This window comes from Saccopteryx leptura, chromosome 3 (assembly GCF_036850995.1).
Source record: "Saccopteryx leptura isolate mSacLep1 chromosome 3, mSacLep1_pri_phased_curated, whole genome shotgun sequence".
NCBI lineage: Eukaryota > Metazoa > Chordata > Mammalia > Chiroptera > Emballonuridae > Saccopteryx > Saccopteryx leptura.
The window spans coordinates 291,296,685-291,308,742 of NC_089505.1; the positions used below are offsets into that span (position 1 = coordinate 291,296,685).

The 12,058-nt window shown below is 39.3% G+C and overlaps 1 protein-coding gene across 6 annotated transcripts in view; it reads left to right on the forward strand.

Annotated features, from left to right (window-relative positions):
• NBN (nibrin) overlaps nucleotides 1–2,820 on the forward strand; it is a 44,091-nt gene extending 41,271 nt beyond the window's left edge. For all 6 annotated transcript variants that reach the window (XM_066378765.1, XM_066378767.1, XM_066378766.1 and 3 more), the window contains 2 exons: nucleotides 1,020–1,069; nucleotides 2,647–2,820. In XM_066378765.1, the coding sequence (XP_066234862.1) occupies nucleotides 1,020–1,069; nucleotides 2,647–2,677 (81 nt within the window). In that variant the 3' untranslated portion in view covers nucleotides 2,678–2,820. The remainder of the gene's footprint in view (nucleotides 1–1,019; nucleotides 1,070–2,646) is intronic.
• The last annotated feature ends 9,238 nt before the right edge of the window (nucleotides 2,821–12,058 follow it).

Consider the following 12,058-nt stretch of genomic DNA (forward strand, 5'->3'; position numbering starts at 1 on the left):
CAGGAAGGGGCCCTAGCACAGGCTTTGCTGGCCCTTACTCTGGAAGGGCTTTAGGAGTGTGGCAAGTTTGAGCTTAAAATTGCTTTGTGGGTGAAGTAGGTCAGCAGTGTTGTAAAGTATCTAAATCCACAAATCCACTGGTGTTGTAGAGGCACGTAGTCCAAATTAAGTTTTTGAAAAATTTTATTAAAGGAGGAAATTTATTAAATATGCCGGCTGCATATGGCTGACACAGGGCAACAGACCCAAATTGTGCAGCCCCCAAAAACAGTTCAGGGGCTGTTTATATACTCCTAATTATACATGGGAGGGGAGAAAACCTGACATCACACATAAGTTTATACCTTTTGTTTAGAGATACATACATTAATTACATGCTTTCAGGAGAGGAAGGGTGGTTTCCATAGGGACAAATGCCTGCAAATGGTCCATTAGCTCAAGAAAAGATTTAATTCCTTTCTCCCTACACCTGGCTAGCCATTGACCCCTCCCCCATAGGGGTCACAAAATCCTTCTGCACGCTTAGCCCAAATTAATAAAATGTTCTTTAAATTTCCTAAAATATTAATATTCTGTAGCGTTTGGCACTTGACAACAGCAGCAGCTTCTGAGCCCTAGTTTGGGACAGTGAGGAAGGAAGCTGCTTGACCTGGAGAGCTGCTTTGGTCAGAGGTGGAGTGCGTATTGCCTGCTCAGCCCCTTCATCAGAGCTGTGACCTCAACACAGGTTTCACCGAGTGCAAGGGCTCTGCTGGGGACAGTGTTCGGAAACTCAGCAGCCAGCTTCCACGTCGCTGCCTTTGAGAGCAGATTGGCTGGTCGGGTTGCTTTATTAGAGGACTTTGCAGTACCCTTGGCAAAATGGGAGGGGCCTGTTGACGGGGGAGACGTAGAGCCAGAACTCGACCTGGAGCCTGCCTGGATGTGGAAACCCAAAAGTGACTGGACACCAGCATTGTGGTTCCTTAACTGCACACGCATCATTGAGCAAATGTTTGAAAGTATGTTAATCTTTACAGGTGCAAAAACAACGTGCAAAAGAAGAATCTCTTGCTGATGAACTCTTCAGGTAAAGTTGAATTTCAGCTTTCTCATGAATCTTAGAGAGATGTTTATAAAATTTAGTTCTGTTCATAGAGATTAAATATTTCTTTTTCTTCTGTCCTTAGAAATAAAGACCTAGTTCCTTTACCTACATATTTTTTAAAAAGTTGATTGATTTTAGAGAGACACAGAGCAGAAGGGGAGTGGGGAAAAGAAGCATTAATGTATTGTTTCACTTAGCTGTGCACTCGTTGGTTGCTTCCTGTACGTGCCCTGACCAGAAATCGAATCCACAACTTTGGTGTTTCAGGATGATGCTATAAATGATGGAGCTAACTGGCCGTGGTCAAGTGCCTTGTGTTTTTGTGTTTTGTTTTTTTTTAATTCATTTTAATGGGGTGACATTGATAAATCAGGGCACATATGTTCAGAGAAAATGTCTCTAGGTTATTTTGACATTTGATGATGCTGCATTCCCATCACCCAAAGTCCAGTTGTCTTCTGTCACCTTCTAACTGGTTTTCTTTGTGCCCCTCCTCTAAGTGCTTTGTTTTTAATGTTGCTTTTTACTACCTGAGCACCTCTCAGTTGGGTTTACTAGGTAAGGTTTCAGAGTTTGGGGTTGATTTCAGATGTACCATACCACACAGGATATTTAAAATTTGTTTGGAGGCATTCAGGTAAAAGAAAGTTACTGAGCTGGGTGAATTTGGGTGATACATTTGTGAAATTTTCACATCTGAGTGGAATTATGAATGGTTTTGAATTAAGTAGAATATCAGACCATTTGTTGAGTTTTAATTGGCACATGTATAAAAACTAGAGGCTGAATTAGAATTTCAAAGCAGGTTCTTGTGGGAAGTTTAGTGGAGTTATAACGCATAATTACAATTTAACTCTGATTTAACATTTTTAGCATTTTTACAGGCCCAACAAAGCTTAAAACAATTTGCTCTCACTCATAAAATACTCTATTGTAGGTAAATAGTGGATATACTGGATAGGGCAGAATAACATTTTCCCAAACTTACTTAAAGCAAAATGCAGAGGGTAATAAATTCTTTAGTCTGTTTTACAGCTGATTTGATTCTTTAATTTTATTATTGGCAATATTAATCATTGGTCAAAATGTTGACAAACAGTGCTGATTTTTCCTAAGTAGGCAAATGAGACGGTCTATTTGTCCAGCTACATTTGTTTAATTGCTATCGGAGAAAATTTTGTGAAATAATTATATTTGAGGCTCGTTATTGGTCTTTTGTGCAAATGGTATACTTTAATTTGGGGGGGTGGAGAAACTGTTTGAAGCCATGCTCAATAAATATAACCATTAATTTGAAACTTTTTAAAATTTATTTTAGTGCCTTTTATACATTTTGTTTGTTGATGATTCTTTATTTTTATTAAATATTCATCAAAGCAACATTGAAAGGATAAGTGAAAGTAAAAATATCAGTGCTTAAATACATGATTCCAGGGATAAAATTGGCACTCTCACTCTGTTTGCTAACATGTGACAGTATTTTGAAAGCCTTTAACTTTACAAGTGGAGGAACTTCATCCTTTATCCCATCTTGTTGAACATGTTTCTTTCTTTTGCAGATACAATCCTAATGTCAGAAGGAGACGATAACTGAGGATTTTATAAAGGAGGCCCGGAAAACATTTCTTGTCAAGCATTACTTCCTTTTTCCTCAGGATATAAGCATACAGCAAATACAGGGATTATGTTACAAATATTCTGTGACCTGAATTTGTTAAATAAAATGCATAAGCCTCCATTTCTCTTGTATGTGAAAAGTAGTGTGGTTTCTTGTTTTCAGTCGTTGTCATCTTACCTCTTATGGTAATTTTTTCATTTTTCAATTTGGTTTTTATTTGTTTATTTGGTTTTTATTTGTTACTGAGTAGCATAGTCACAGTTCATAATTCTAAAAGTATAAAAGGGTAAGGATTAAAATGTCCACGATACTCATTTCTTGTGAGTCTTTCCAGATATTTTTAATGTCTGTTCAGATGTCTGTGCCTGTCATCTCTCAGTGACTTCCTGTAACAGGGACAGCATAACACATGCAGGGCTCTGACCATTGCCCTTTCTTACTGCACAGACTGGAAGGTCATAGGCGCATTAGAACATAATTGTTTTTCTTTTCCATTATGCAGTAGTCTTTCCTGAGCAGAAGTGACTTGGATGAAATGGATTCAGTGGTGAATGTGTTGCCATGTGTGTAGTACTTCGTCGAGCTTGTGCACAATGAGAAAGAAGGGAGAGACCTCTGTGGTGGTCTCACTGAGCTGGGTGTCCCTCTGTTTTTGAGAGACCTGGGTTTTGTATCTGTAAAGTACAAATGGTAAGGTTGTCTTCTACCTTGAAGGGAGATGGTAAGGAAAACTGAATGCCTTTCCAGTTTTGTAATATAGCAACTTAGTGCATTAGAAGTGCTACACAGTCTTTCTTACCACTCTGAGGACTGGTGGGTCATGTCCTAGGAAGCAGAACAAGGTTTAGATACTCACTGAAAGTTTCCTGGGGTCACACAGGTTCTGCCACCCTGAGCAGCCGGCCGTGGTAGGCTGTTAGAGCGCAGCACGGAGAGTGACCCATAAAGTGTTTGTGCCACTGCTGGGCCTCCATGAAAGAGGCCCTGCTCCACACTCAGTGTCCGGCTGAGATACTGCACCAGTCCTCAAAACAGATGTCACTTCCTTTTAGGAGATAGTTTGTAAATGTCTTAGCTTTTTCTTGTTAGTGTTTTTGTTTCATTAGCCCTTCAAGTTTGTTTGGAGTTTTTTTTAGATTTATTTTACATAGAGAGAGTAAGTGTGGGTGTATGTGTGGCAGGGGGAGAAGCAACTCATAGCTGCTTCACTTTACTTGTTCATGGGTTGCTTATTGTATGTGCCTTGACCGGGCAAGCCCAGGGTTTTGAACCAGCGACCTCAGCATTCCAGGCCGACGCTTTTCCACTGCGCCACCATGGGTCAGTCTCAAATACTTTGTTTAGGAAATATTAAATATGTATCATATGCAAGACATTGCCTTCCACACACAGAAAGAATCCAAACATTAATGAGCAATGGGTCTCTACTTTCTAGGAAGTAATGCTCTGAGTCTTTAAAATTCCCATTTAGTATGTTCAGCTTAGAAGGCATTGCTGAACAGGCAGAAGTCCCCCCCCCCCCCCCCCCCCCCCCCCGCTCTGCATGGACTGCACATCTTCCCAAGGCTGTTGGCTCTGCCCTCAATAATTTGAGTCATAGCCCTGCTTCGGTAGGTCTGCACCTTCCCCCTGGCTCTTGGGGACACCTTTTTCTAGGCCTTTACATGTTTTAGGAGAAAACGGGGGAGAGGTAAGTTACTACCTCCCTTTCTTAGTTAGATGAATGGGAACTGCTCCCACTGCAAGCCTCGAGCTTCAGGAAATGGGGTTCAGCTCAGCTTCCTGATAGCAAGGAGAAAGTGGCCTGCCTTGGGCCACAGTCTCACCATGGTCCATTTCCCAGCAGTACTTGGGGAGTGCCGCCTCCTTCCCTTCCTCCAGGCATAACTCCCCGGAGCCTCTTCTCTCCAGACTGCCTCTGGGTCCACACGGAAGCAGCCTGCAGTTGGCCACTCTCCTGGACATCTATCTCCATCTGCTTATTTGAATGATGGTGATGATTTAGATTCCTTCTTAAGAGATTGAAGCAAGGTGAGACTTAAGCAAAGCCTTGTCCCTCAAGTTGAACAGGCTGCCTGTGTGACTTGCTGTTGACCAGTAGTGCCCTTTTTGTCAGGCTGACAACTGGGAGTTTATAAGCCTAATAATAATGGTATTGAATCACTCTGCTTCCTTTTTTCAGAGGATTATGTGGGGGTAGCATTTACTGCTCTAAGCCATGCAATTGAATGTCACTCAGATCTCTGCCACTACAGGCTAGCCTCCCAAACTAGGAACAATATTTCTAGAGTGGGTTTTGTCAGTAAATTGCAAGACCTTAAGTGTGGGCCAGGAGGTCTGGGTTTTATTTGGTAGGGAATGGGGAGCTGTGGAAGATTTCTGAACGGGAACTTCAAAGTCACTATGTATAAGGTATATTAAGAAACAAGATAGAGACATTTCCATAGTGAACTCTAGTTGAAGTAAACAAATAATAAGTATTTTAAGCAGGCAAGGGTTTAATACAGGGGATCAGCTGCTTAAAATATCTAGACTAGGAGCAGGTTCTAGTCTGGGCTTTCCAGGAAAACTCCCAGAACTGGGCAGAGCAGATCTTTCTGATTACTTCTAACTCCAAGGCCTCTCTGGGGCCATGTTCAAGAATCTGTCTGCACCCTAGATCCAGGCAAGAATTACCTGCTGCAGCTGCTCAGTTGTCTGGAGAGAGGAGTGGGCAGTGCTGCAGGGGAAGGCATCTTCCTGCAGCTCCCCTGTGAGCAGGACACACCTACCCATCTTCCCTGTCTCAGCAGAATGCACCTCCCTTCAGGCGGGACTCCCGCTGAAGGAGTCAGAAAATGTTTTAAGATTCTCAGCCTCTCTAGGAAGTGGAATGGGATGAGGCGATCTATAGTTTCTAGTATAGGCATCAAAACAGACGTTAAAAGCCATCAATAAGAGATTAAAATAGTGTAAGGGGTTATACAAACTTTAAATGGTGATGGGGGTGACACCACAGCAATCATGGACACGGTTTATTGATTGCTGCAACAGAGCCATTTGAGTCTCTGGATGGTCTTGCTGCGTAATGAGCAGAAAAGCTGATGGAATATATCTGGGCTCCATTCTTCAGGGGAGGAATGTAATTAATGGACAGGTTAACATTGGTCCCTGTCATGTCCACAGTCCCTAAAGAAGACTGCCCTATCTATACCAGTATGAGTTCTCCTGCCTGTAGATATTGGTGGTGTCACAATTTTTTCTTTTTATCCCTTATCTGGATGTATAGGAATGTCTCATTCTGATTTTAATTTGTGTTACCCTGACAACAATAATTTGAGTTATAGAAGTTCTTTATATAGAATATGGATATAATTATTTTGTCATATATACGTATTGAGAATATTTCTCCTAGCCTGAATTTTATTTTCATGTTTTACTCTTTTTATGAAATTTTCTTTTTTTTATTTTAATTTTTTATTTATTCATTTTAGAGAGGAGAGGGAGAGACAGAGAGAGAGAGAGAGGAGAGACAGAGAGAGAGAAGGGGGGAGGAGCTGGAAGCATCAACTCCCATATGTGCCTTGACCAGGCAAGCCCAGGGTTTCAAACCGGCGACCTCAGCATTTCCAGGTCGATGCTTTATCCACTGTGCCACCACAGGTCAGGCCGTTTTACTCTCTTTTTTTTTTTTGTACGATATCTTTTGATGAACAGATGCTTTACATTTTGATAAGGTCAAATTTATCAATATTATTTTGATGTTTCAGTATTTGTTCCAATATCCAGATTTCAAAAATACTGTTTTAGTCTATAAACTATATATATATATTTTTTTCTTTTTTTTTTAAAGATAAGAAATTTTATTTTATTATTTTTCAGAGAGAGGGATAGACAGGGACAGACAGACAGGAATGGAGAGAGATGAGAAGCATCAATCATTAGTTTTTCATTGCGCGTTGCAACACCTTAGTTGTTCATTGATTGCTTTTTCATATGTGCCTTGACCGTGGGCCTTCAGCAGACCGAGTAACCCCCTGCTGGAGCCAGCGACCCTGGGTTCAAGCTGGTGGGCTTTTTGGTCAAACCAGATGAGCCCGCGCTCAAACTAGCGACCTCTGGGTCTCGAACCTGTCCAATGCTCTATCCACTGCGCCACAGCCCAGTCAGGCTATAAACTATATATTTTTATATTTATGTCTGGTGCAGTGTAAATTAGTTTTGAGTATGGTGTGAAATCTGGGTCAGGGTTCATACTGTTATCTCTCTGGGTGGTAGCCACACAGCCTGGGGCACTAGATTTGCACTAGCTTTTTCAGAAGACACCAGCGAGCTGGAGCAGTTAAAGGAGAATGAAAAGATGACACCTGCTGGTCTTGGAGAGCATAGCAGTCTGTTGAGTGCTAGATTAGCAACTGAGGTGCCACAACTACGAGTTGATGCTTCTCTTTTCTCCCCTTCCTGTTTGTTTGCTGTAATCTTGTGGGTTTTGTGGCCACAAGCCCAGTTGGCTTTCAGAGCTAGGTGTTTTGGGTTACTGTCCCTCAAGGGGAAGTTAAAAGTTGGGGCACTAGATGTAGGGTCAGATTTCTTTCAGAGGTAATTGTTCTGTGTGTAGCTGTAGATTGAAGAGCACATTGTAGGAGGTGAACTCAGGAGCCTCATATTGTTATCATCTTGGACCAGAATATCCCTTCATATATCTTGAAACTCAATGTGCAAATACATTCAAAATTGGTTTGTCTTCCTGGATTGACTAAATCTTTTTTTTATGAAATACTTCCTTATCTCTGGTAATACTTATGTTTGAACTCCCCTTTCAGGTTGAAGTTTGCATTCTTTTTCTATCCTTTTATTTATAACCTGTCAGTATTTACTTTTCATGTGTCTCTTGTAAACACCATTATTGTTGCAGTTTATGTTTTACCTATTATGATGATTTTTGCATTTAAATTGGTGATGCCTAACCATTTACATGTTATATAATTATTGATGTGCTTAGATTGAAGTCCGTCATGCTTTTCTCTTTGTTCCATCTGTTCTTTTTTCATTTTCTGGCTTCCTTTGGTTTAATCAAATTTTTTTAGTGTGCCATTTTATTGCCTCTATTGGCTAAGCTACACCTTTTAAACTTTTTTTAGTAGTTGCTGTAAGGATAAAGTCTTTACTTCTTGCAGTCCACTTTAAATAAATAACATACAACTTCCTGTATAAATGTATAATATGTCTTACAAATATGTACTTCCAGCTATCCCATTATTTACATTATACTTATATATTTTACTTCTACATGTCCTAAGAGTTAGTTTATTAATTTCTTCTTTAAATTGTTTCTGGTTAAACACTATTATTTCCCTTTCTAGAGTCACTTAGATTTTAAATAATTTAAGGAACTAGAAAAATAATTTTTATTTATCATTTCTGGAATTCTTTTCCTTCATACAGATATGTTTTATCAGATATCATGTACCTTCAATGTGAAGAACTTCCTTTAACATTTCTTACTGCAGGTCTGTTACTAATTTTTCTCAGCTGTAATTAAAAGATATTTTCACGGGACATAAACTCAATTTGACAGGGTTGTTTTTTGTTATTTTTATTTCATCTGGTTAAAGACACTATTGTCTTTTTTATTACATTTTTTTCTGGTCAGCTTATTCATTCTTATCTTTGTTCCATTAGGTGTCTTATTTCCTGTTTTAGAAATTTCTTATCTTTGTTCTCTAGCAACTTGATTATGGTGTACATACTTGTGGTTTCCTTTGATTTATCCTGTTTGCAATTTGAGTCTCTTGGATCTGTGGGTTGCTTTTTATTTTTTAAATCAAATTTGGAAATATTTCAACTTGTATTTTTCCACATATATTTCTCTGCTGCGGTCCCTCTCTCCTGGATTAAAGCTATACGTGTTAGTTAGACTATGTGTTATTTATCCCGTCATTGAGTCTGTTTTTATTTTTTGATCCTTTTAACTCTGAGCTTTAGTTTGGATAGCTTCTATTACTTTGTCCTCAAGTTCATTAATCTTTTCTCTGGTAGAGTCCTATATTCCTATATATTTTTTACTCACCCAGTGAATTTATTTTAGAATGTATTTTTCAGCTGTAGAAGGTTCATTTATTTTCCTTCTGAGAGTCACCACTACTATCACTCATTGTTAACCTTTTCCTTTAATAGTTTTGAACATACAGGGCGGGAGGCAAAAGTAGGTTTACAGTTTGTATGGGAAATAATACAATAATTAATAAATAATACAAGAATAAACTTTTGAGTACTTACAACTGTAAACCTTCTTTTGTCCCACCCCTGTATTTACTAACTTTTAAAGTTCCTGTCTGTTATTTCTAACATCTGAATCTATTCTGATTGCTTTTTCTCCTGGTGATGTAACACTTTCTTCACATCTAATAATTTTTTATTATGTTTGGATATTGTGGTTGCTTAGAGTCTGGATTTGGTTGTCTTCCTTAAAGATTGTTTCGTGCTGGCAGGTAACTGGCATCAGCTTGATCTTCTGAGGCTTAGTGTTAGGCTAGCATGGATTTAGAGTAACCATATTCCAAGGGCTAACCTTTTTGGATCTCAGTTCGTGTCTGGTGTTCAGCAAGGTCTTGATACTCTGGCTGAACAGAACTCCAGTGTCTTACAGCAGTGGTCCCCAACCCCCTAGCCACGGACAGGTATCGGTCCATGGGCCATTTGGTACCGGTCCCCAGAGAAAAAGTAAATAACTTACATAATTTCCATTTTATTTATATTTAAGTCTGAACGATGTTTTATTTTTTAAAAATGACCAGATTCCCTCTGTTACATCTGTTTAAGACTCACTCTTGACACTTGTCTCAGTCACATGACACATTTATCCGTCCCACCCTAAAGGCCGGTCTGTGAAAATATTTTCTGACATTAAATGGGTCTGTGGCCCAATTTGGTTGGGGACCACTGTCTTCCAGGACGGTTTACCTTCAGAAAGTTCTTTCAGCCCCAGCTCACAGTTACTGATCTCTGCATGGCCCATGGTTTGTCCCCCTGGATTGTTTACTTTTGAGACAGATTTAAGGACATCATCATGCTGATTTCTGGAGCTGCTTCTCAATGCAGCTCCCTCCCTCCAACACCCTGCTCATCATACTGCAGCAGGCTCCAGAAACTGTCTTCTGGTGTTGTTTGGAAAGTGGCCTCAGGCAGAAAGTCAAGATGATAGTACACCTCCCCTCTCTTAAAATGCAGTCCTGGGTTGCTGTCCATGTTTTTGTTGTTTGTTTTTTTTTTGCCATGGTTGATTACAGTAAAACGCGTCTTAATTACCATTACTCTCAAAACTGAAAGAAGGCTGTTCTTTTAAATTTGAAGGTTGATTTTAGTTCTTTTCATGGTATAACTGTTACTTTTCTGCCCTGCTCCTTTCCCCAAAACACCATTTTTCTTAGATAGCCTGGTTGTAGGAATGTACAGAGACATTCAAAATCAGCACGTTTAATCTTACTGCAATGCTCTTTTTCAAGATAGGTTTAGCCACCCCAGCCCCCTTTTCGCCCCTGGGAATATATACAGTGTAGCTTAAAAGACTATGCTCTGTTCTGATCAAAATGGCCTTATGCAGTATGCATCCCTATAACCAAATTAGACTTTTAAGATGATGTCTAAATTGTCTAGTTTTGTTTGATTCTTTGTCTCAGTATTTCACAGGCTGGGACATAAGAGCTTTCATTTAAAACCAAGATTAGAAGAATTTTTCACCATTTCCTATTGACTACATACTATTTTTAAATACTTTTCAGTCTTTTTAAAAATCTGTTACCTAGATTTTGATTCCATGGGAACATTTAACAATGATAAACTTAGATTCTCAAAAAACTTAAGTTGAATGGCTAGCATACTTAACACTGCCTAAAATACTTAGAGGTGACTTAATCTTATTCTTGTGTACTTCTTTTAATACCCAGATTCTTTCCTAACCTATGGTGGCACTGACCTGGAACACAGGTCACAGGCTCAAAACCCTGGGTGTGCCTGGTCAAGGCAACAACAGGAAGCAATTCCTGAGTTAATGCTTCCTGCTTCTCCCCCTTCTTTTTCTCTCCCTTCTCTAAAAATCAATAAAAGAAAATTAAAAACAAAAGAACACCAGAGATTCTGCTTTTTAAACATTCTTTCAAGAGCTAGACTTTGAGGATGAAGGAGAAATGCCCACATCATGGTAGGACTAGTCAAATACTTAGTGCTTTGTCCTATCCCTGAATAGGTAGTTGACACTGAAGAGTAAGGAGAGATTAGAATTCTGGGGCAGAAATAAAGCAGCTGAGAGTGCAAGAGTATACAGTACATCTGATAAAAGGCTTTCATGTTCTAAGTAACCCAGGACAGCTAGGTGTGAGAGGGAATTGAGAAATGGGGGATGACTAAAGATGAATCTATTCACCAGACTTAGGGCCTCCTGGTACCTTTGTTTTCCTCGAATTATTTTTTCTTGATTAATGACCTCATCACAAAAATGATATTGGGTGGGTAAGAGCAAACTTTTGAGCTTTTTTTTTTTTTTTTTTTTTTTTTTACAAAGACAGAGAGAGAGGGGGATAGACAGGGACAGACAGGCAGGAACGGAGAGAGATAAGAAGCATCAATCATTAGTTTTTCATTGCGCGTTGTAACACCTTAATTGTTCATTGATTGCTTTCTCATATGTGCCTTGACCACGGGCCTTCAGCAGACTGAGTAACCCCTTGCTCGAGCCAGCAACCTTGGGTTCAAGCTGGTAGGCTTTTTGCTCAAACCAGATGAGCCGGTGCTCAAGCTGGCGACCTCGGGGTCTCGAACCTGGGTCCTCTGCATCCCAGTCCGATGAAGAGCAAACTTTTGCAACAAGGAGATGTCAACAGTTATCCTTCCCTAACCATCTTTGTAACAATGTCATTTCAATTTAGAAATGATATTAAAACATCCAGTCCAACTCATTCAGAACTCAAGAGAACTGGCCAGCGAGAGAGGGCTCAATCAAATAGTCAGGATATTACAGCATTTCCAGTAGAGGTGAAATTAATTTCAAACATGTTACCATTATAATAAAAGGATCTCATAATTTCTAAAATTATTAATCAGATGAGTTATCAAAAGAATTTATCAAAAACAAGTAGTTGTAAATACAAGTATGTTCTAACCAATTATATTTTAAAGTAAGTTATGATCCTGTTGAGCACATAACAAAGATGGACAAAAAATACTTACACTTTAGTCCATTTTTAATACTGGTAAAAATTAATTAGATCTCAATGAACACATTCTTGATGAAATGAATTCTACCAAAAAAGAAAGACATTCAATTTGCCATGGAGAACTTCAGAGGACTTTTTTGTCTAATACTAAAAATTCTGGGG